The 25,045-nt window shown below is 51.2% G+C and overlaps 2 protein-coding genes across 3 annotated transcripts; both read left to right on the top strand.

Annotated features, from left to right (window-relative positions):
• Positions 1-738: 738 nt before the first annotated feature.
• On the top strand, positions 739-17,912 carry HOXD4 (homeobox D4). 2 transcript variants are annotated; one of them, XR_010746615.1, is made up of 3 exons: positions 739-2,183; positions 2,672-3,098; positions 17,819-17,912. XR_010746615.1 is itself a non-coding variant. In XM_066345482.1 (2 exons), exons 1-2 carry the CDS (start codon positions 1,763-1,765, stop codon positions 3,001-3,003), a joined length of 753 nt encoding a protein of 250 aa, XP_066201579.1. In that variant the 5' UTR covers positions 739-1,762; the 3' UTR covers positions 3,004-6,253. The 2 variants fall into 2 exon arrangements, 1 of the variants encoding a protein (XP_066201579.1); XM_066345482.1 differs by lacking the exon at positions 17,819-17,912 and having other exon boundaries at positions 2,672-6,253.
• Positions 12,845-23,856, top strand: HOXD3 (homeobox D3). The gene is made up of 4 exons (XM_066345479.1): positions 12,845-13,159; positions 17,819-17,926; positions 18,475-19,098; positions 20,908-23,856. Exons 3-4 carry the CDS (start codon positions 18,558-18,560, stop codon positions 21,663-21,665), a joined length of 1,299 nt encoding a protein of 432 aa, XP_066201576.1. The 5' UTR covers positions 12,845-13,159; positions 17,819-17,926; positions 18,475-18,557; the 3' UTR covers positions 21,666-23,856.
• Positions 23,857-25,045: the final 1,189 nt, after the last annotated feature.

The following is a 25,045-nucleotide window of genomic DNA, read 5'->3' on the forward strand; positions in this document are numbered from 1 at the left end:
CGATGCCTGAAAGAAATGCCTGCCTCGGGGGTCTGCAGCAGCAGCAGCAGCAGCAGAAGCAGCAGCAGGATGGAGAGCCAGACAGGCTCAGGGCCCAGGAAGGTAAATGCGCAACTTTTGGAAGAACTAGTTTTGTTAGCCAACCTGGTTTGTCCCGCGGTGGGAAAAAGAATGGATAGAGGATATTCCTCTCTTGCCATTTTTTCTGCTTCTGAGGGCCTTTGCCTTTTCCTGAAAAATACCACTAATAAAGGGGGGGGGGCATTTGGATCTGGAGCTTGGGGATAATAAAACTACCGTTTCTGGGATGGATTTTTTATTCCCTAAGAAAACTGCCCTTGCTCCTTGGCTGCTCTGGCCGCTCGGTAACCCGGGCCCTGGCACAAAGACGGGGAGCTCGTTGCTGCAAATCGCCTCCAGCCCTCCAGGCTACCTGAACCATCTCTGAAAGTGCAGATGGCTGTGTGAGGCTGGCAGTGGCTCTGAAGAAGAGGCCAAGGCTGGCAGCGGTCTGGGGACCTGATTTGGGTGGAACCTGGAGGTAGTAACGTTGTCTATATATACCCTGTAGAACCGAATTTGTGTGGTATCTACATAGTCACAGATTCGATTCTAGGGGAATATATGGTCGATGCAAAAACTTCACTTTTCTCAGAAATAACCTGAGTCAGAAGGAGAAGCCAGAGGCAGCCATGCTGGGTCAGTGGCCTCTTTCTCTTTTATTACGTTGGAATCCAGGAGGATCGACTGAGCTTGGTGACACAGAACACCCTTTTCTTCGAGAAACCCTTCACCTTTATACAGAGGCTCCTGTGTAAACCTACAGTTGGTTGCATGAATTCAGGGCCAGAAACCTAGGTTTTGTGGGACTGGGGAGTGAGGTAGGAGGCCAGGGAGCCCCAGCTCTGCCCCCAAGGAGCATGAGGTTGGAGGGTGCCCAGTGAGGGGCTCTCTGGTCATTGACTACTGGGTGGGGAGAAGGCAAGCTGCAAAGGAGTTCAGGGTCCTTAGGGACCCATTGGGTGGTGTGGGGTGCTCTCACCATCTTCCTGTGCGCCCCTCCGCCGCACGAACTGAGGCAGTGGGTGCCTCCTGCCATACCTGCAAGGCCCGGCTTGGGCTAGAAACTCCCAGCTGGAGCAGTCGCAGGAAGCGTGGCAGTTACTCATTGCCTAAAATGATTCAGGCCAGCTAGAGTGTGGTCACTTTTGGGTGACCCTGACAAAGACAAAGCCGGGACTTAGCCTTTGTATGGTGGAGACCATTCCCGCGGCTGGGTTGGCAGTAGCCCTGCCTGCTGTGGACTCTGTCCAGCTCAGAAGCTCCCTTGCCCACCCGCCTTTTGGTGCCAGCACCCCAACAGACGTGGGAATTCATTTCCCCTTGAACTGTGCGCACTTTGGGGAGCTGTGTGCAGGCTGGTCGGCGAGTGGAGAGGGCAGTCGAGGTTAGCAGTCAGTGGCTGACAAAGCTGGGATTACCTCGGGGAATGACAGGACTGGGGATGGGAAGTACATTAACCTCTGGTGGGGGCCCTCGAATGTGACACAGCGAGTCACTTGATTACACGTATGTTATTTAGTTAAATTTGTTAAAATTATGAGATGCTCACCAACCCGGTGATAAACTCGCTTCCTCGCCATTGGCTGGCCTGGTCACATGGCCGCCAACTTTATTCAGTTGACAGCAAGTAGGAGGGCCCTATGGAAGCAGAAAAAAAGACAACACGAGAAAAATTAGTATTTTCTACCTTCTGAAATTAATGGCCATGAGTTCGTATATGGTGAACTCCAAGTATGTGGACCCCAAGTTCCCTCCCTGCGAGGAGTATCTACAGGGCGGCTACCTAAGCGAGCAGGGAGCCGACTACTACGGCGGAGGCGCTCAGGGTGCCGACTTCCAGAGCCCGGGGCTCTACCCACGGCCTGACTTCGGCGAGCAGACCTTCGGCGGCGGCGGCCCGGGGCCGGGCTCGGCGCTGCCCACGCGGGGCCACGCGCAGGAGCCAGGGGGCCACTACGGCGCCCCCGGGGAGCCGTGCCCCGCGCCCCCCGCGCCCCCGCCCCTGCCGGGCGCCCGGGCCTGCAGCCAGCCGGGCGGCCCCAAGCAGCCGCCCCCCGGGACGGCGCTCAAGCAGCCGGCCGTGGTCTACCCGTGGATGAAGAAGGTGCATGTGAATTCCGGTAAGGTGCGGCCAGCAGCCTGGGCCCGGGGAGGGGTGCGAGGGTGGGGGATGGAGAGCTTCCACGGGGGCCTCAAGGACTCTCTCCATAAATTTTTATAGCTAGAGGAGCAGGCCTGGGCCATGTGGCCGGCTGCGTGTCTGTGGGCAAGAAAAGGGGGTGGGGATGGGGATGGGGATGGGGTGGGGGAGGACTCCATTTTCAGAGCAGAGGGTACACGGTAGAGGAAAGAGAGCTTTCCAAAATGCTTGGGAATCCTGGAGCTTTGGTGGGCCCGGGAGGTGGGAGCACAGCTGAGGACCCTGCCTGCCCCTGGGGGGGTGTGGAGGGCTGGGCAGGAGGGAGTGTGTGGCCAGGAGAGGGAGGGAGGGCGAGCGGCCGGAGCGGGGAGGGCCCCGGGCCTCCGGCGCGCCAGGAAGTGAGCAGCGCTGGCCAGGGCCTAACTGGCGGCCGGCTGACCTGACCGTGCTGTCTGTTTTGTCTCTCAGTGAACCCCAACTACACCGGCGGGGAGCCTAAGCGGTCTCGGACAGCCTACACCCGGCAACAAGTCCTAGAACTGGAAAAGGAATTTCATTTTAACAGGTATCTGACACGGCGCCGTCGGATTGAGATCGCTCACACCCTGTGCCTGTCGGAGCGCCAGATCAAGATCTGGTTCCAGAACCGGAGGATGAAGTGGAAAAAAGACCATAAGCTGCCCAACACCAAAGGCAGGTCCTCCTCGTCCTCGTCGTCCTCCTCCTGCTCCTCAGCTGCCCTGGGCCAGCATTTGCAGCCACTGGCCAAGGACCACCACACGGACCTGACGACCTTATAGAAGTGGGGACCCTGGTCCCATCCCTCCCTGCACTCCCGGCTGAGCCGAAGCTTCGGGGGCAGGCCGAGCCTACTGTCACCTCGTTGGGCTCTAAGGTACTGTAGGGTGGACCTGGGACCTGCAGGCCGCCCTCGGACTAGGTTAGCATCCTGCCCGAGGGCTGCCCCCTCCCCGGAGCGGGTGTGGAAGTGGGAGGGGGGGAGGGGTTCTCTAAGTATATTATCATATGGCAGGAGCTACTGAGAACATAAAACCTTGGTGAGTCATTAAACTCATGAAAATCTCTGCTGTTGGAATTTGAATTTGCAAATGAAGGTTGAATGCTTTATCCCAATTTGAATTTGAACATCACACCCCCACCCCACCATTCCAGGGATCTTGGTGGTTTAATAATGTGGGGGAGTTGAGGCAGCAGGTTGCCCACCCCTGTGCTAGGTGCTTTCAGTGGAAGCAGGAGAGCTGGGCCAGGATTTCTGAACTTTCTGGGTTGTCTATATAATTTTCGGTGCGAAGAAAATATATATGTATATATTTTGTTCCCACTGGCCCCATGCCCAAAGAAATGAGTCTAAGAAAGAAATGAAAACGGGTTATTTTATGTTTAGATTATATTTGCTTAAATATTTATTTGTTGGGGAATAAGGTACAGATATAATTGACATCTTAATGCCAAAAAACTTAAGATGGTGAAAGAGGCCGAGTTTCAGGGAGAAGAATCAGAGAGGTGCAGACTTACTTCTGGCTGTAACTGGCATTTTGAAGCCCACCCCCTCCCCATTCCCCGGAAATGAGAGTAGGAGCCCTTAATCCTTCCAGAGAGAATCAAAGGGTCCACTCTCAGTTGAGTTCTTGAAAATATATTTTCACATGTGCTTTTTCAGCACTGTGCTACAACCAGTTCTGGGTGATTGAGGGAAAGGGAAAAAAAGAAAGAAACAAATGGTCCAACATTTTCCTTCTGGGGAAAGAAAACAAAACCTCTATGTTCTGGGTCATTAGATAATGACTGAATTTTCTGTTCCAACTGGATTCCAAATGCCCAAATAGCCCATATAGCAATATTTTCTAGGAATCAGTGTATGGCCTATATGGGTGAGAGGGGTTTGCAGTGGGAAGTAGAGGAAATCTCACTTTAAAAAAAGAAAGAAAAAACTAATTGAAGTCCACAAAGGTTGGTCATAGGTTTTTTTCCCCTGAAGTTTTTATTTTTAAAACGAATCTTAAAGTTTTTCTTAACACATTAGGTTAGAAACAGAAATCGTAAAAGTACAAAAGTTTTCAGGCCCTCCTCCTTGCCTTGAGAAGAGTGGTTTAAAACAATCATTCTCAAACCACAGGAGAGATGTTCTTTAGTCATTTTTCTTATGCCTTGCCTGGGAAGGGTTCAAAGCTCATTTTTCTAAAATGTTGGCCTTTGTGGATAAGAGGAAGAGAGTCAAAGGTAATGACCAGAGTTCATATACTCAAATGAAACAAGGCTTCGAAAGTTTAAATCCCAAAGTCTCGTGATCTCCAAAAAGAAACCCCAGGTTGTAGCTATGGAAAAGTGACAAAAGTGGGTGGGAGGAAGGGTGAGTTCGAAAGAGCAACAGAATAGGGGTTATTTCTTTAGTGCTTCAGAACACTTTAGAAGATTTCAGTGTAATTTAAAAAATACATTTAAGTGTAGGGGAAAGAAAAGACTTTCTCTGAAGTGATGTTCTTTGATTGTCTCCTGAGAGCTGAGGGCAGGTATTCACTGAAGTCCCTAGGCTGAAATTCCACTTCTCTAAAGTATCTTCCAAGCCTTGGTCTTTTGTATTAGACCCTGGGGACAGCTCTTTGTTCCTCCTTGGGGTGAGCCTGGCTCTCAGACTTGCACATGGCAATACTTGAATATCAGCACGTCGGGATATTAAAGATGGATATTCCTGCATTATTCACATCATTGTTTCTATGACAAAAAGCACAGAGTTCATACATAGTCAAGATGTCTTTTTTTTAATGCCCTCACGTTGAGAAGCTGAAAAGGTATTTTACTGAAGTTCGGCTAAATTACAGAATCAGGTTCATCCAGAGGACAAATTTTCTATTCGATTAGCTGTATTTCAGCCGAGAGGACTGACCTCTAAACCCTTAACCTTTTGGACTCTAACTACCCTTCTCCCTTTTTTCCTTCTAACATGGAGATTGGTCTTTGGATGTAGCATCTGAAAAGAATCGCTATCCTTAGGCAAGTTGGAAAGTTGCTAAGCTTCTTGTCTAAAACACAAATCTCTGAATACATTTAACTTCTTGGGAATGGGAAACAAAGTATATATTTCCACAACATCCAGCTACATATACAGGGGTAGGCAAAAGTTGGTTTACAGTTGTAATACAACTAAATAATACAATAATTAATAATAATACAAGAATAAAGTTTCATACTCACAACTGTAAACCTACTTTTGCCCACCCCTGTATAGTAGAGATTATTATATAGATTTTCCCCCTTCCCAAATGTTCAGGTTATTTACCCTAGCTTTAGACCAAATACCAAAACTACTTAATTATCTTCACCCTTGCCACAGAAGAAAACCAAAAGGCACATTTTTATGAGGAAAATCTAAGCTCATTCTCAAACATAGCCCTATTACTTAGGAAAGTAACTTAATCAGAGAAACAACTTCTTTGTTTATAAATCCTCAGCTCTCCCTCTCAGCTTTCAGGGATTGTCTTTTGAAATGTTAATGGAGCCTGGATTGCCCAGAGGGCAGCCCAGGACCCTGGGGTCTCAACTGGACCCCAGGGTCCATTTGGGCCCCTAAGAGTGGGGCAGGGAAGCAGCAGCCCCCCATCCCCACCCCCCCAACCACCTAGGGCAGGGAAGGAAATGAGTTTCCATCTGGGAACGTGCTTTGGAGAAAGCTAGATGTGGAAAGTCTCAGTGCCCATTTGCTTTTATTTGTTTCCACTTTGTTCCCCCAAATATGAGCCAGAAGTCTTTGTTTTGCTGTTCTGTTTTAAAGCTGTATTGAGGTTTTGACTAGGGGGAATGCAGTGTTTGCTGAGGACATTGCTCCTCAGACTCCCATCTCACTTTGTCCTTTGCAGCTGGGAGATGACATTGTCAGTCAGTCCATGGTGTCTGTTCACACGAGATGCTTTTTAAATAGAATTGACCAATGTTCTGCTGCCACTGATTAAAGTATTATTTATACTAATTGTTGCCTGTAGTTTTGATGTAACTCACTGATCTATATTTGAAGTAATAAAAGGTATAGAGAAATCTCCCTCCTGTTTGGTGCCTCCACAGAAGCATTCTTCATTAAGTCTTCAGAAAGCTAACATTAAATACAATTTAATTTGTTTTCTTCAGTGTGCCTTGCATACAAAGGTTAAAACTGTGTAAGGCTTAGCAATTCTATCGTGACACGCTTCCCCACACATACATACTCCCCATTCAACCACCATAGTTTGTGACCATTGGTAAGCCTGGTGTTGAATTCAGGCTGCTGGGTCATAGGAAGTTACTGGCCTGAAAGGAGGTTCCACGTTGCCTTTCTGCATGGCTCCAGTCAGCCCTAGACCCCTTCAGTCTCTGTTTATGATGTGGTGGGTGAGAGACCTCCACACCCCCCAACTCTAAGAGAAGGGGTAAGGAGCTGAGTGGTGGGCCAAGCTGGGACAGGCTGGTGGCTGCTCAGACCTGGTCCCTCTGCCCTCCAGTCTTGGGTTCCTACTTTTCAGGTGTTGCTCAGCTCCACTGGGGTCTCCAGCACCTGTCTCTCCACCCCCCTGCGCCCTCTCTGCTCTCCAGACAATAAACACTCCCCACTATAAAAAATAGCCTGCGCTATTTTTATCGTGAGGGCTTTCTCACATTTTGGCCTGGCTTTGAAGGGGAGCCAAGGCAGGAGTTCCGCAGTAGATGAGGTAGGGGGTGTTTGCTCCAGACAGGAAATGAACGGGGTGCATAAAATCAGACATGTATCCTTAATATATGGAAGCGCTCCCCTCAGATGCGTGGACATGTGTATTTATAAGCGTGCAGACAGAAGTTTAAATATTCAGACACATTTTATGATTGTCCTTTGCCTGTCTTGTGGCTAATGGCTCCTCCTGTGCCCACCAATACATCACTAAGGCTGTGTGTATTGAATCAAGGCTGGGGTGAGGAGGAAGCGAGTTCCTAACCGAGACTACTAGCGTACAGTACAGTAACTGGGGCCCCTTGGCAAGCAGACGGCGCTGCCCGCCAGCCCGCCATGTTGGGGAGCCCTCCCTGCCCCCCGCCCCAGGCAGGCGGCCCCGGCTCACCGGCAGCTGCGGGAGGGCCTTTCATAACCCGGAGAATTTTCAAAGTGCGAAGAAGATGATAAGAATAGATTTCTACAAGTCCTGACCACGTGATTGGCGAAATAATTAATTCAGCACGTCCCTTAAGAAACAGGGAGTCGTCATTAATCTGCCACGCAAAGGGCTCTCTCCGACTCGGAAAGTGCAGGGATCCCAAGAATGTCACCCGCCCAGGGTGGCCCCCCGCGCGGCGCCCCTGGCCTCCACCCCCGGGTGACGGAGCGCAGCCCGCAGGTAAATATTTTGGCGACTTTTATTTCTTCAGATTTAAATCCTTAATGAATTTAGTTGTCAGAGCCGCTGACAAATAGTTCCCTTTGCTTCCTGCTTTGGAACTGCGCGCTGGCGAGAAGTTGTTAGTGGCTTGGATGGTGACCTTTGGTTCAACAAAGCTTTGCACTTATGAAAAATTGCCGAGTGCGGCCGAGTTTATATGTCTGCGTGTGAAAGAGGGTGGGCGAGGGGACAGGGGGCGAGGGTGCCTGTGGGCTGCTCCGAGACAACAGGAGTTAGAAAAAAAAAAAAAAAAAAAAAAAAGCCGCCGGGCTGGGGGAGCGCCTGGCGCACGCGGCCGGGGCTGCGGTCGCCTGTGTCTGCCGGGAACAATGGTCGCTGTCACGGCATCTGCTGCCTATTCTTAAACCGGTGAGAAAAAGCCCCAGCCCTCTTTTCAAGTGAGGGTCGTAAATTTTTCTTTGCGTCATAATAGGAGGCTATAAAATCGAGTTGAAATTTTACCCCAGGCAGGTTTTAACCAACAGATAACGATTTCCGAGTGGCTTCTCCACTCCCCTCCCTCCCCACCAAGCTCTACTGCTCCTGTCACCCTGGAAAGTTTCCCCTTCTTTCCTTTTATTTTTGTATTTTTAATTTGAGGGGGGGGGGAATAAAAAATAAAGGCAGAGGGAAGAAACCCTTGCCTCAGTAGGGGGAGACCCTGGGGCGCGAGGGAAGAGGAGGACGATTGTGCAGGAGAGGACAGGGCAAGACGCAGACACTCGCCTGCTCCTCGCATTTCAGCCTTTTTTCTTCTGCACTCCGAGGAGACTCGAGCTCCCAGACCTATCCCGCTCCCGGTCCCGGCACACCTCGGGCTTGCCCAGCCGTGGGTCTATCTGCTGGGAGCAGCAGCGGTTCCCGGTAGCCTGCAGCTCCCGCCAGGAGGCCGGGGACACAGTCCCTTTATTCGCCTCCTTCCCTCTCGTTGGCTCCCAGGGTTTCTGCGAGCAGGAGGCTGGCGGCGGCGCTGGTTGTTTTGGGATTGGGATTCTGTGTGTTTTGATTCCTTTTTGGTGTGTGTATATTTCCCCGTCAGACAGAGACAAAGTTTCCTCCGTTATGAATTATACATTCAAACAATAACACATTAATTCAATTATTCAAAGATGACAAATGTTTATGTGCTTTGCAAGTAACTCCAGTGCAGATTCCGGGTGTTTTCTCCGAGTTGCTCGCCTTTTTTCTCAATAATAATTGGCTCCCCTCCCACCCCCAACCCCACCCACTCCAACCCACTTCCACATCTTGTGGTAAACCCAGGAGAAACCCACCAAACAAATAAATAAATAAATAACACGCCTCCTCGGCCCCGCGGCCGCCTAGCAGCCAACAGCCTCCCAAGGCCCGGGCTCGGCGGGCACCGATCCGGGCTATTTTATCAGTGTGACAATTGCCCGTGTTGGTGTGATAAATCATCGTAAGTAATTCCTGAAAGGGTGCGAGGCTGTTGGGGGCCGGCCGAGGACTGTAAATCTTTCCGGTTTATTGCTCTATGAACATATGCTCCGATTGAAGAAAGCTTAGATCCTTTCTTGGAGACAAATTCCCGCCAAGGGGCCCCCTCTTTAGCTGGAGATTAACACTTGCTGCAGGCTGGCTGGGAGGCTGGGGGCGGGGTCCCTCGGACGGGGTCCCCTGGGGGGGGGTGGCATGGGGCACCCCGAGTCCGGCTCCAAGGGGCGTCCTGAGCGGGCCTCCAGCCAGGCCGGGCGAGGGGAACAAGAAGAGTGGCCCTCTGACAGATCTGGGGGCTGGACCCCCGCCCTGCCCCCCGGGACGTGACTGGGCCTCCGGAGCGGGGAGTGCGGAGGACCGGACACCGCTCTCTCCGGCTTTCCCGCAGCTGCGGAGCACGTTCCTGCGCCTTCGCCTGTCCGAGACCTTGCAAGCGGCCCCGGGGCCTCTGCTCCGCGCTCACTGCCGCCGGGAGGCAGAGCTGGCGGTGGAATGGAGACTGCAGGGAAGGGGCGGCGACCCTCGCACCCCGTGGGATTCCGGGGTGCACACGCCAGGCCGGGCAGGCAGCGGGGCTCGTGGGGACCCGCAGCTGGAGGCCAGAGCAGGCCCCCGGCCGCCCAGCGTTGCTCTTCTGACCACAGGCAGGGTTGTTACCTAAATTTTACCCGACCACTCGAAGAGTTCTGGGAACCTGTCCTGATTTATTATTTCTGGAACATAAGTTCCCTCCTCCCCCAGATTAACCCGACCGCGCCCGTTCGGAGGCTCCGCAGGAAGCGGGGAGGCCCGGCCTGGCAGGCGCGGGTCCTGCGGGCTCCGTGGGCTCTGCTCAGATCCGGAGGCGGACAGGTCGCGGCAAAGGCAGCTCCGCACCTCGGCCGCTCCAGGCTGGCGGAGCCCGGCGGGGTCGGCAAGGTGCAGAGAAGGGAAGCTGTTCTGGATCCTGGGGGCTGTGTATGCGCCCGGTCCTGGCTACCCAAAGTGGCCGCTTCTCTGCCGCGTCCGCCGGCCGAGCCAAGGCCCCAAGTGGTGGCAACGTGACTGTAGTGGGGTACCCGGCCTGGTCTGTGAGCGGGAGGCCCCCCCCCTAGGGCCGGAGCTTGCACCGTGCCACAAGGTAACCGCCTCGCGGGGGGCCGGGGAGCGCAGTGGGTCCGCCGAGGCGGCGCCTCGCCCCGGTGCGTGAGGGCGCAGAGCTGGGCGCAGACGGGGAGCAAAGAGAACCCTAAGCAGCTGGTGCTCCACAGCCGCCTGCAGAGAAGCCTCTAAGTCAGGCGGCTTTAACATTCCCATCCCGGGCCCAGTCTCGTGGAAGGCTAGGCCAGGGTCAGAGTTCACAGGAGGGAAGATCCCCAGCGCCCCCAATCCGCTGTCCGCGGCCGGGCTGGCACTGGGTCTGTCCCCAGCAGCGAGGTGGGAGCTTTCCTTCATCCTAACCGCTCAAGTCTGCCGCTGAGAAGGTGCCCGGATCCCACGCCTCCCGCCCCTCCTCCCAGCCCCCAGGCCTGGCTGTGTTCGGGGGCTGGATGGTGTGAAAGTTTCAGCCTCAATCAGTACAATCTTCCCTCGGGGTCACGTGAACAAATATGCTCGCATTTGAAGGCAGCGTCTGTATTTCCTGACTATGAGGGGGTTTCCGGGGCTCTCTCCAAATCCAGAAAGGACCACATTCCAAAAGCAAAACAAACCCTGAGCTCTGGGGGGTCTGGGAGGACTGGGCAGGAACCCAGGAGTGGGTGGGGGCGCGGTAGCCACCAGTCTGGGCCCGGGAGCAGACAGGCGGCCGGGTGGACCGAGGGGCTCGCGGTGCCGGCGAAGCCAGCTCGGGGACTAACTCGTTCCTCCTGCGTTTATTGGTAGTTGAACCTCAGCCTGGTTCCGTTCTACCGGGAATTCCGTGTGCTCGGGTATATGGCCGCGTCAGCGAGCACGCAAGACCAGGGTTGGGACAGTGTTGTCTGCAGACAAAGGGGGAAGGCTAGCTCTACCCCCCACTGGCGTCCACTCTGAGGCCGAGGACACCAGGTTTATGATAAATTGGGATTCAGGTAAGCAATTGCATGACAAAATGGAAATCTTTGGGCACGGGGCGGCTTGCTGCCCTGAACGGGATACTAAATATGATTCATTTTGTGTAATCTGTGATCTTGATTATTGCCAATTGGTGAGGAAGCCGGCGAAGACCTAGATACACTTCTACATATACATCGAGGACTGTGATTAATCGTAACAAGGCGCGCTTTGTGGGAATGCTCTCCGCCTACTCAAAGGTTGGAAGTACACACTACCTTGCCAGGCTTGGAGGGTGGCGGGTGGCATGGGTTGGGGAGAGGAAGGTGGCAGTTTGAGGAGAGGGTCAGTGAGTGGTAGGGGTTTGAAGGAAGTGTTTGGGGGTAAATGTGCAGTTATGAGAATGGGCTGAAAATGAATTAAAAAAAAACTTTTTTTACACTGTCATTGTCAAAGTAAGATGGAGCATCATATTAATTCTGTGTCTTGGGCTGCCCGGCTGGGCGCAGGCAGGTTGATTTATATGTATTTAAAATAAACTCTGTGGCCATCCAGCTCCCTGCATTGTTCTGGGAGCTAGTTCCACATAGGTACGCCTTTATCTCTTGCTCTTGGCTTAATTTTTTTTTCCTGGAAGGTTAAAGTGCCACTCAAGATTCTCTCCCCAAATTCAAGAGAACCCCTAAACTACACAGAATAGTTTGGGAGGCTCCTCCACACTCCTCCTCACTAATCTAGGGTTTTGACAGCAAGAGTGGCAGAGAAAAGGTGTAGGGTTTCTGGGTTCTCTCCAAGAACCAGGAATAAAAGCTAAAATTGTATTTTGACTTCTGCATCCTATCCATCCTTTTGTTTACTATGTACTATGGCTGCTGGCAGGGGGGGGGGGGCAGGCAATCTATCCTAAGTCTTTTAAGGGGGGGGGGCAAAGCCCCAGTAGGCAGCAACCTGAGTCCAAGTGAAGGGCTCCAAGCTCATGGGAATGCCACAGGCTGGGTCAGATTGGGCCTCTGTGGCGAAGGGACCCAGAAAGCAAGGAGCATTGACTCATCCTTGGTTGGGACCGGGCATCAGCAAGAGAGGAACCCACTGCCAGGGGCGTCGCCATCAAAGGAGAGCAGTAAAGTTGTTTTGTCAATCGCCTGTGGTTGGCTCCATCAGAACTTAAAGTCAGTGGACATTTTTCTTCGCTTGCTGCCTTGGAGCTGCGCGCCTGCCAACTTAGTCAGCTGAATCCAATTACTACGAGCAGCATTTCATTTGGCCCCATGGAGCACTCACTTATAACTTCTCGAAAATTTCAATAATCCGCACCCTATCCTAAAGGCTTCCTACCCTAAAGACTTTTCCGGGGTACTGGTGAGAGACGGGGTGTAGGGCCGGGCCTATCCGGACCTAGTTCCTCACTGACAGCTCTCAGACGGGATTCCCTCCAGTTTCCCCAGTTTTTGGCTGTGGAAGTGGTACTTGAGTTGGTGGCTCAGAGCCAGCCTGGTTAAACCTTGGATTCTGGACATGCAGGAGGCTGAAGTCTGCCGGTGCTGGATGGTGGGTGGGTTGGGGAGGGAGCTCAGAGGAAGGCTGTGAGGGCTCTGGACGGCCCACCTTTGTCTACTTTGGGGATCACTTTTCTTTCCCCAAGCCTCTTGCACACAGAGCGCACCGCACACCCCGGAAAGACCAGGCGCAAACTTACCCTGTTCCTCCGTGGCTGGGAAAACAAAATCTAGCTACCTTCATCCGGGAATCAGGAATCGTGGCCCTGGGTGAAAATTTAGCCCTTCTTCTGAGGGGAAGCTCCTACTTTTAAAGAACCTTTTAAGATAATAATAATAAAATAAAAATCAAGCAGCGAAAGTTGACGTCCGCCCACGTGAATGTATCATATAAAGCAGCTTCGGGATTCACCGGTCGAGGCCGTTGGCCCGGGTACATCGCCAGCGCCTCCATCGCGAAATCCTTGGGGCTGGCTCAGCGGAGTGGACCCCCTGGATCCCGGCCGGCTGGGAAGCTGAAGTTGAGGCGTGATGTTAGGATCTCTACCGAGCCGGGATCTCTCCGAGGCGCTTCCGTTGGGTGTTCATTAAGGGTGAGTTATTGCTGCGTGAGCCAAAGGTCACTTCAAAGGCTTATGGCTGCCCGCACTGTTCTTTCGAAGGGCCCGGAATGCGTTGTATGGGGCTTTCCCAGCGCGGTTTAGTGTTTACAAACTACTGAGTCAACAAATTGCACAGGGCAGATGCAAGAGAGAGGATTGTGTCTCTACTTTCACCTGGCAAGGGCGGGTACCCACTGAACACCGGCATTAGTGGGCAGCTCGGTCTGTTTGGGGGTGAGGGTGGAAGAGATGTTTCTTAGGCGGTTTGCAGCCTGATTTCTAACAAGGCGTGTGGGAAACTCAGACGAGGAGTGTGGTGGATACTTACTGGAATAAAATAAACTCAGGAAAATTATCCATATATAATGTACAAAACGGGAAATAGCGCCCAGTTTCCTCTTCTCTGGGGCTGCCTGAGCTGCCTGGGCAGCCATTCACTGGGACTCATCCAGGCCCGTCTGTATGTTCACCATCCTTCTCTGGTGCGCTGTAGCCCCCTTCTCACTCTAATTCTACACAATCCCTCTCCTCTGCTCTTAGAAGACTGAGATTGGCCTGGGGGACTAGGGAACCTGGAGCATTTAGAGTTTGGTTGGAACAGGAGGATAGGGACTGGTTTCCCTGCACCTCTGACCCATGTGGCCCACCCCAAGACCACGGGTCTTATCCTTTCCTCAGGTCTGACACACCCTTCCCCTATCCAGCCAAGGATTTCGGTGTCAAAGGCCACTCGCTCCCCAGGAGCTAACCGAGTCTCTATTCTGCCTGGGAGAAGACACCCTGAGGCTGCAGGCACATTTTATAAGAGTCGCATTGATTATGACACCTTTGAAGGAGGTAAAGCCTCTTGACCTGTGAGTGTTGGTAAGAACCAGCTGCCATGGAGTTTTCCATTTTGTTCCAGATCCGCCTGAACAGAATTTCTAAAGAAACCCAAAGAGCCTACAAAAAGAGTTAGAGACAAAATTTGAGAAAATGCTCATATACAGACTCATAGACAGCTGTGGTAGGTGACATGATTTAAAAAAATAATAATTTCCACTACATTTACATCTGTTTTGCAACTCAGAGTAAGCCATATCAGGATTCATACATCAAGACATAAAACAAAGGGCGGCTTTGAAGTGGATCACCTTAGTGTGAACTGCTGCCTGTTGTTACATGATAACCGATCATCGGCCTTCAAATTTATGACTCTTTAATGGGGTGATCCCAATGCCTTAAATGCAGGATGTATTACCTACTGAGTTATCTGGGCTAAAATAGTGATTTAGAAGGCCCATTCAGGGCTCCCATAGGGCAGAAGAGGCTGAGGCTGAGAGATCTGGAGTTGGGCAGAAAGCTATGGGGTAAATATATCCCCTTTCAAGCAAACCTGAAAAAAAAGCAGTTACAAAACCCCAAAGTAGCAAAGCCAACAGGAGGAAGAATCATTGTTCAGTCCAGTGAATTAAAGAGAATACCCAACATGAGCCGTGTCTGCCAGAAAGAGATCTGTGGGTTTCTAATGCCCTGGTTGAGGCAAAACGGAGAGGAGACGAGGGCAACTCGAACCTCAGAAAAATCTGAGACTAACAGAAGCAACCAGAGGACCATCGCCTCCCCCTTTTCTTTCAACTTGCACAGACTGACTACCCATCCGTGATTTACGACCACTGAGTGCTAGTCGCAGACGGGAGAGGGCCGCCCCCTCCCTCCCCAAGCCTCTCCGCCTTTCCACGACCACCGCGGGCTGGCAAGCTCTGGTCCGGCTCCGAGCGTCCAGCGGGCCTCCCGTCGTTCCCAGGGCTTGGCGGGCAGCAGGTCTTCGGTCCTGGAGAGGCTGCGCGCTTCCCTTCCAGCGTCTGGCGGCCCAGAGCAGCTCCAAGAGGCGGCACCGGCCACTTTATATAATTCCCCTGCTCCGGGGGCGCGCGCCCGGGAAAAGTGCGGAGTAGGGCTTTCTTTTGCAGCGCTTCCTCCTACGCTGAGCCTGTTTTCCACTTCTGAAAATGCCGGGCCTGGGGAAGTGTTTTTCTTTTCATTCCTTACTGAAGCGTTTACTGCCTCCGTGGCTCGCAGTCATAAATTTTGTTACAAACCACAATGACAGGTGCATTGATATGCACCGTGAGAGCTCCAGCTGCTTAATAACCCCGTCCCCTGGCCGCTGCGAGCGCCTTTTATTTATTCGGTATCATATTAGGTATTGATCCCGGGCAGAATTAAGTGCAGTAGCAAGTATCTGGATTCAGCGGCTGGGAGGCGCGGTGGGCGCGGCGGGCCAACGCAGCCAGGGGCGCGGGTGGTGGTTGCTCAGAGGCCAGGCAGCTTTCCTTCCAGCTGGGCACTGTTGGGCCCTGACTGTGGTTGGGCCTCTGAGCTAAGTTGGGCAACTTCCTGGGACCTCGAGAAAGGACGGCCCAGACCCCCGTTTGGCGCCCCTTCTCAAGAAAGGGCTGGGAATGGCGCGGGCAGGGTTCTGGGGAGGCTGTCCCACCAGTTCCCCAGTCTGGGGGGGGGTGGCGGAGAGGAGGAGTGAGGGGACAGGGCAGCTGAGGACTTGGAAGGCTGCCCCTCCCCCTATAGGAGCTTGTCTTCACCCCAAGGCATTTGGGTCCCAGAGCCCACAGGAGCAGAGGTACCAGAGGGCGAAAAAAGAAAGCCTTAAAGAAGGGGGGGAGGTGATCGAAAAGATGAGCCACTGAACAGTTGACCATTGTCCAAGTGATTTATGACCCATTCCAGCTTTTTAGGTTCAAGCAGAGTTCACAAGGAGTAGGGATTTCTGGAAAGAAAAAAGCGGTGTTTTTTTCTTTTTTCTTTTTTAAACCAGTTCTGTAACAATATCCTCAGGTTCTGTTTTTCTGTTGCAGGAGGGGTGGTTTCTTTAGGGCACTATATATTTTTAGGAGGAGAGGTTGCAAAATCCTTCCAATTTTAGGAGAGGGATACTGCCCTGGTTTCTGGGAATGGATATTGGGGTGGTGAATCATCATTATGTGTGCCTTGAAATTCTTTAATACAATGAGAACAGAAAACACACTCTGCGGTTACTCATGAAGCTGTCCAGTGTTTGCACCTTTGACATTTGCACACAGAGTGTTTTCTAGGAATATGCTATAGCAGCAAATATGTATGTAAAGCCACGTGTTTTAAATACCTGGTCAGTTCCTAAATACATAAGCTGTTTTAATGTGACTGGTCCACCTATCGAGATAAACTTGGTCATCCTGGGAGGCAAGAGGGCATGGATGTTTTGCTTCCATAGTTGTAAATGGAATGACAGAAGCAGCAGTGAGTTATGGTGGTCTCAGTGTCAAATACGACCATTTTGACATCCAGAGGGCCCAAAGACTAGAAGCAGAATCCCAGAAAAGTACAGAGATTTAACCAAACCCAGAGTACCTGGTGCTTTTGCCTAGGGACAGATACATATAAATATTAATCACAGGATGAGGAGGTAGCTGTCCATTTGATATTCAGTAACTTTAAGAGTCAGAGGATGATATAGAAAATGAATTGAAAGAAAGATTAAGACCAGTTTTATTGGGTAGATATCCTAATTGCATACATTTAATAACAACATAGAAAATACTACTAAAATACAACATTCTAGTATTCTGTTATCCTACTGAGAAGGGCCTATCTCTTATCCAGATAAAATGGTGGCCTGACCTATGGTGGCACAGTGGATAAAGCATTGACCTGGAATGCTGAGGTTGCTGGTTCGAAACCCTAGGCTTGCCTGGTCAAGGCACATATGGGAGTTGATTCTTCCTGCTCCTCCCCCTTCTAGCTCTCTTTCTCTCACTCTTGCTCTTCTCTATAAAATGAATAAGTAAAATCTTTAATAATAAAAAAGATAAATGACATATTCACTTATATTTTAAAACAAAAATGGGCAATAATACTACCAAACAAAGGCTATAATATAAATAATTTTTAGAAAATCAGGTTAGGCTTTTTTGTGAAAGTGGAGGGTAAAGGAGTGACTGGAGGAGCAATTTTGGTACTAGTGGTCAAATTTGTTAGGCCACATAAGTTGTCTAGATAATGTGGTCCATCATAATGAGCATGATGTAAACCAGAGAGTTGTAGGGAAGAAAAGTTGCCTGAAAGCAGAAATAAAAAAAGTAAGACCAGGAAGCTGACCTATGAGTTTTCTTTATCAAGCAGACAAAAGTAGTTGAATGGTATTAGTTATACTTTAACTCCTTAGGAGCCTTTCAGGAGAAGGTTTGGGTGGGTGAGAACAAAACTCCTCTCCCCCCATCAAGAATCAGAAGATACAAAAGGCATAGAATTTTCTTATTTTTCCCCCTTCTTATTCTGGGTCCATTCATCATGCCAAAAGAGGCTCTCTCACTGGTTGTGAGTTTGGTGGTGGTGGTGATAGAATGGACAATCCAGAGCAGAAGTCAATAATATCTATACAATAGATACAGGATAAAAATGATAGTCATAATATAAAGCATTCTTCAATCAATCATACTTCATACATTTGAAATTCTAAATCTCTTCACCCATTTTCAGTGGTATTCATGTAAAAGTAGTGGAGGAAAAAGTTAAGAGTCTAGAAAAACATATGTGAAAGAGAAGAAACATTTTTCTAGCCTCAGTATTACTCTGGGAGTCCTTAAGTCCTCTTCTTGTTTTTTTATCTCCTAGTGGATTTCACAGTGCTAACTCACAGAGCTAACTGTGCTGATTCTCACCCTGTCACCGGAAAGTGGACTATCTGGGTCTTCATGAAGGATGCTGTGATTTTGAAACCAGGTGGGGGAAGAAACTTTTTTGAGAGCTTTGACTGTTCTGCATGTGTTGTATGGCTTTCTTTTGCCTATCAAAACCCTGAGATGACCCAATGGTTGATTAACCCATTCTTTCATTCACTCATTCAACAAGCATTTATTGCACTTACTACATATGGGGCACTGGCTAGATGTTTGGAATGAAAGACACAGTCCCTGCCTGCACGGAGCTCAAAGTCAAGGGAGATAATCAGCCATTAAAATGTATGAGGTCATAAGTGCTTTTCCATGCAGTTTCAAATGCTTAATTGACACTCTTGGAGAAAGAAAATTGTATCTGAAAAAAGAGAAGAGTCCCTTCCTTTGGATGTAGCTAAAGAGAAGTACCAATCTTTTCTTATGCTTATAAGAAATTCTTTCAGACTTTTCCAAAGGTTCAAATAAATTGAACTTTATAGAACTCCAGATCACTCACTATTAAGTGAGAAGCAGAGAGTCTAAACTAGTCCCTCTGTATTGATTGGTCTCGCCAATGACAGTCCTGCTGGGGCCTCTCACTTTTCTTCTCTGCAGGTCACCTGGAGCTTGGGGCTGCCCCAGCTCTCTCAGGATTTGGCAGACATTGGAGGTGGCAGTGAAGGAGACAGTAGTGGTCAATGTTATTTGAGCAGGGTCAGCAGGCCCTGGAGTTTCCTGAGTGCACGATGCAGAAGGCTGCTTACTATGAAAACCCAGGACTCTTTGGAGGCTATGGCTACAGCAAAGCCACTGACACTTATGGCTACAGTACCTCCCATCAGCGTTATCCACCCCCTGCTGCTGCCAACTCCTTGGACACTGATTACCCAGGTTCTGCCTGCTCCATACAGAGCTCTGCACCTCTACGAGTGCCAGCCCACAAGGGGGCTGAACTCAATGGCAGCTGCATGAGGCCTGGCACTGGAAACAGCCAGGGTGGGGGTGGTGGCAGCCAGCCTCCTGGTCTGAACTCAGAGCAGCAGCCACCACAGCCCCCTCCTCCACCACCGACTCTGCCCCCATCCTCACCCCCCAATCCTGGAGGTGGAGTGCCTGCCAAGAAGGCCAAGGGTGGACCCAATGCTTCTGGCTCTTCAGCCACCATCAGCAAGCAGATCTTCCCCTGGATGAAAGAGTCCCGACAGAACTCCAAGCAGAAGAACAGCTGTGCCACTGCAGGTAGCTCTCTGAGTGAGCTTATCCCTGGGCTAAGTCCCCTCCGCACTGACCCCAAGAAGCTAGCTCACCTAGGAACCAAGAGACTCAGGGCTGGATGTGCAGAAGGGCATATGCCTAAACTTCTACAGAGACAGAAATGTCCCATTTTAGTGTCCCTGATTGGGGGTCCTACCTTTACAGTGACAGGGGGCTCACTTCCATTTCAGGCTGTTGGTGCTTGTGCTGAGCAAGTCTTATAGTTACTAATAGACAGCTCTTCCTTATACTGACCTAACATCTGCTTTCCTGTGCTGCCGGTCATAACTTAGCTCTTTTTTCCATCCAATGTCTCTTTAAGACCTGAAGACAAGTATGACCCCTAAGCCCAGATGGTTATGTAGTACATACCACATGAATCCTAGTCTCTTAAATTAATAAGTAAAGTCTATAGATTGCTATGTTAAGAACGATGCTAAGTGCTTTACAAGTATTATCTCATTTAATTTTTCAAAGAAAATTTTGAAGCAGGTATTATGATAACATCCTCATTGTATAGATAAGAAAACTGTGAGAGATATTAAGTCACTTGCCCAACACCATAAAATAACAGAATGGTGCATTTGAAACCAACCAGGGCATAACTATGGAACTACATTTGGCCCAGCCCAGCCCAATTCTCCCCATCCTAACAACTCTATTACATGGAGGGGCATATCCTAGGGGAAGAGTAGTATGCTCTGAAACAGGAGCAGTTTTGTTTTTCTCTTCCTGGAAAGGGCGACTCTAGAATTGACTCTAGATCTTCTGTGGGTTCATTCAGGTTTGTGGAAGAAGATGGGCAGGGCCAGGAGCCCAGAGGCCCACGACCTCTCTCTTCTCAGCCTGCTTGGTTTCTGAAATTTTCTGGCCTTGTGTTCTGTGTTGTGGTTTATCTTCAGGTAGATGTACTTGCTTGCAGGTTGAGGGCTGGTTTGAAGCCTGGGATGTAGCTAGCTTGTTATCAGGTCTCTGGGTTGCCTGCTGCTCTCAGGGGATGCTGCTCCTAGGGGAGAGTCTTGCACAGCCTGTGAGCTCCTTTTCCAGCCCCTTCTTCCCAGCTGCAGGCGCAGGCCCTCCCTCTCAGGAGAAATCCATTTGTCTTCCCAGAGAGGGAGTGGACAAGCTGCTGAGAGAAGTGGCAGGCAGGGGTGGTGGAAACCAGTGTTGAGGCTGTTGGTCCTAGCACTGCAATATTCAAAATGCTCCCAGCCTAGCCTTGGATTCCCTAAAACCCCAGGGCAGTATTTTTATGGTTTACCACCTCCGGGCATTTGGACGCAGAGCTCTTGGGTGAAGCTGGGCTGGAATGAGGTGCTAGGATCTCCATCCTCAGGCCTGGCTCCCTAAGTGCTTTGCCCAGGAACCTGCCCCCAGAGCAAGGCAGGCTGGGTCTGTTCCCCCACAGCCCCCTCCCCCAGCAGAGGCTTGAAGGAGAGTTCAAAGAAGTCTGGCCCTCTGTGACAGAGGAGGGGCCTTACCAGCTGCTACTAGTCTCCCATTAAATTCCACCGCGGCCTTTGGGACGGGATGATGGACTAGGCTGGAGGGGAGGGGTTAAGCGGAGGGAATCGAACCTCAGACCGGCTGATGGCGGTTTCAGGTGCGACTGATTGGTAGGCCTGTGGCCGGTGAATTTCTCCTTAGTCTCACTTCTCAAATGTCCCTCCCCCACTCCACCCAGGATTAAAGTGGGAGGAGAAGGAAGAGGAGGGAATCAGGGAAGCACCCCTTTCCAGCCCTGGGTGTCCCCAACTCTCCCTCTCAGCGTCCCCTCTCTCCCTCCTTGTCCAGGAGAGAGCTGCGAGGACAAGAGCCCGCCGGGCCCAGCGTCCAAGCGGGTGCGCACCGCATACACAAGCGCGCAGCTGGTGGAACTGGAGAAAGAATTCCACTTCAACCGCTACTTGTGCCGGCCGCGCCGTGTGGAGATGGCCAACCTGCTGAACCTCACCGAGCGCCAGATCAAGATTTGGTTCCAGAACCGACGCATGAAGTACAAGAAGGACCAGAAGGCTAAGGGCATCCTGCACTCGCCAGCAGGTCAGTCCCCGGAACGCAGCCCGCCGCTCGGCGGCTCCGCGGGCCACGTGGCCTACTCGGGCCAGCTGCCGCCCGTGCCGGGCCTCGCCTACGACGCGCCCTCGCCTCCCGCCTTCGCGAAGTCCCAGCCCAACATGTACGGCCTGGCCGCCTACACGGCGCCGCTCAGCAGCTGCCTGCCGCAGCAGAAGCGCTACGCGGCGCCCGAGTTCGAGCCCCACCCCATGGCGAGCAACAGCGGCGGCTTCGCCAGCGCCAACCTGCAGGGCAGCCCGGTGTACGTGGGCGGCAACTTCGTCGACTCCATGGCGCCCGCGTCCGGGCCGGTCTTCAACCTCGGCCACCTCTCGCACCCGTCTTCGGCGAGCGTGGACTACAGTTGCGCCGCGCAGATTCCCGGCAACCACCACCACGGACCGTGCGACCCGCACCCCACCTACACAGATCTCTCGGCCCACCACTCGTCTCAGGGACGCCTGCCCGAGGCCCCCAAACTGACACATCTGTAGCGGCTGCCGACGGCCCGAACTCGTGGCGCAATTACCTCCTTTGCTTGGGTGGCGGGGTGGCGGGCGGGGCCCGCGGGGCAGGGCGACCCCTCCCTGGTCCCGGCCGGGTCGCTGCCTCCCTAGCTTCGGGCCAGCGGCGCCCGAGGCCTGCGGCTGGGTCTCCCCTCCAGGCGCTTCCTCCTTTGGGTAACTTGCCATAAATCAACTGCAAGGATTCTCCTCGGTAAGCCTGACAGTACCATAGACTGCGAGCCGAGGGCCTCTAGTCTGGTAATGGGGTCCCGAAGGTAAGTCAGTTCCCTCGGCAGCGCTCTCTGCGCAGGGACCGGAGCTGGGGGAGCTCCGGGCCCGGCCCGTGTCTAGCCTAGCTGCGGAGACCTTAATTTATGAGCTCCTTCCCGTCCGTAAGGATTGCATCGGACTCAACAATCTGTATTTATTATTTGAAGCGAGTCATTTCGTTTCTCTGATTATTTATCCTCGTCTTAATGTATTTATGTGTATATCTGTAGAATTCTCCGGCCAGCTTAGGAACGCGCTCCCAGGCCGCAGGGGCCACATTTCATCTCTTCAGGCCCGTTGGTCTGAACTAGTTGAGAGAGTAGTTTTGAACAGTTGTAACCGTGGCTGGTGTTTGTAGTTGATGTAAAGGATTAAGACCGCGAATGGTTCTTCATGGGTAGTCATACGACGCCCGTTACTCATTTCTTAACAGCCGTAGCCCTCCAACTCGACACAGTTTATTGATTTCAAATTGTCTGGTACTATTTGAACAAATATTTAGAATAAATTTTTTTTTTCTCAGTCGGAACAGTATCTGTGTTAACACACACTTGCAAGTAGATCACTGCCTTTATCTTTCCTACAATCTCAGTGGAAGGCCCCCAAATACGCTGACCCTTTTAAATATTTCTTTCCATGTGTTTGGAATCTAGTGCACACACTGGTTCTAGAGATACTTGATCACAACCCAGCTATTGACATTAGTGGGGGAGAAGTCTGAGGATGCAAACCTAGAAAGCTGATTTGGGTAGTGCTTTGCGCTGTTCCTGCTTTGCTATTTCTACCCTTCTCTTTCGAGACACAAGTCGACCTTTTTAGATTTCATTTACACTGGGAAGGCTAGAGCTCACTTTTCTGTGTTAAGTAATAAAAAGTAAACTTTGAAAGAAAACTGACAATCAAAAAGACACAAGAAATCCTAAGAAGAATTGAGCTACGAAAAAGCTAAGGTGCAGAAAAAGAAATGATCATTTGGAGACACGCACCTAAGCCTTTTCTCTAGGAAGTGCTGTCACGACTTTTTCCTTTATAGTGGTTGGTGGTTAATTTCTAAAGAAAACAAACATTCCCTGTAATGTAAAATAATAAAAGTTTCATTAATGGAACATAAGTATAAACACCTTGTTTACTCCTGTTCCTTTTTACTAAATGGGCAAAAAAATGTCTCCAAGGATTTATAACCATTTTGTAAATAACTGCGTGGCTTTAGCTAGGGTTGGACAACTTCCACCCCCTTCTCTGGGAGGAGGCACTTGGAAAACGCCTTCAGATAAGGTTCAATTCTTTGTATTTCTGCAAAGTCGGCCCACACATCTTTATTTGGTTTGACAAATAATGCAACCCCTACTACATCCCCAGTGACACGAGGTGAAATTTCTATTGTGTGGAAATAATTTAACTTCTAATCTTCTGGTGGAACAATAGTTTCTATTTGGATGGTTGTGTTTTGCTAAATAACGACGCTAAAAAATATTTAGTTTTCCTTGTTCCTTTGTGCTGTTTTTTAAATGGCATGTTAGATTGGGGGTGGGAGGGGGTTATCTTTTTGCTAAATTTCACCTTTTCTGAGCAGGTTTGAAGTATAAATGTTGTAGAGGTGTATCAGCGGAATAAATGGCTTCAACCGGAGGGATAGTTTACCCACTCTCAAGGCTTAACATTGTTTTCTATGAAATTTGTGTCCATAGGCAGAATTTCTAATTGTCTTGTAAGGAATTATTTTTTAAACTGTTAGGGACATCAAAGAAGAGCCTGCTGCCTTGCAGGGATAACAACTTTTCTTAACTGGCTAAATATTAAATAGATGAATTGTTAGGCTGTTTAGATTCAGCCCGGTTTTCCCTCATCTCCTCTTCCTACCATAAGTAATAATAAACATACATAATGCATCATGGCTCCAGGCGTTTTCCAGCGCGGTTTGTTACCGCAGGAGTATCTGCTGAGTCTGCGGGTGTCTGCAAGGTCCCAAGTGTCATCTGCGGCTTGGGGTTCCATGGATTATACTTTAAACGGTGTCTAGGCCGGCTGACATCAGCTTCCTCTCACACTCAGGCTCGAAAGAGGTGCGGGATTCGGGGCTCCCTATCCAGGCAGCCGCAGCCGCCCTCGGCCCTCGAGGCACCCTCTCTAGTTGGGTGGAGGAGTTCTTTTGGGACCAATCTGCGGCTTGCTCGCTGCTTTTTGGAGAAAGGTTTCCCGAGGCCTCTGAGAACGCCTTGGATGGGCCGCACTGGGCCGCTCCTGGCGCGGGTGGGGCGTCTGGGGAGGGCGAGAGCGGGGCCCGCCACACAGCCATTTAAAACTTCATAAATTATAAACAAGCCGCCTTGGCTTTCGCCATAAATTCTGCTCCTTTTGAGCCTGCAATTAGTGTTAGGAAACACCGTAGTCTAAACACAACCAAACGCCCTCTGAAGGGCCCTACTGCCCGAGGTTGCAAAGTTTTATTTATTTCCCCTCCGAGCCGAGGTTTGCACACACAGCCGGCTCCTCCCCCGCCACCGCAGGCGGTACACACTCGGCTGGGTTCCCGCTCTTCCAGGGAAGGTCACAATAGCCGCTCTATCGGAGGAGGCGCCCGCCCCCACTCCCCCGAGAAACAGAGAAAGAGCAGTGGGGGAGGGGAGCCCGGGCCGGCAATGGCGCTCGGAGCCCAGGCCTCTTCTCTCTAGGAGGAGCTGCAGCGGGAAGGGGCAGGTTGGAAGGGAAGCAAACCTCCCACCTAGGCCGTGAAAACAGGGAACGCACCACGGCCTGGAGGCTGCCTGCCCTCGGCCCTCGGGGTTGAGGGCGCCCAGAGCAGCCTGTCCTCTGGGATCTGCTGTACCACAGTGTGCGCAGTGTCCCCACGAGCTCCGTGGAGGCGGGGAAGGCCACACAAAGGCAACGTTGAGCCGACCACTGGAAGTGGGGAAGGGCCTGACCTAGCCACGGGCCTTGGTCTTTGGGAGGTTCACCTCATTAGCTCACCTTGAGGAAATGGCTCTTTGGCTCAGGCCTTGACTAGCTCTTTTTCCTTGTAGAGACCTCACTTTGGGGGAGGTGAAGATCAGGGAGGTTGTGGGGGATCCTCCTGAGGCCTGAAGAAGGGGGTAGGG

This window comes from Saccopteryx leptura, chromosome 7, assembly GCF_036850995.1.
Source record: "Saccopteryx leptura isolate mSacLep1 chromosome 7, mSacLep1_pri_phased_curated, whole genome shotgun sequence".
NCBI lineage: Eukaryota > Metazoa > Chordata > Mammalia > Chiroptera > Emballonuridae > Saccopteryx > Saccopteryx leptura.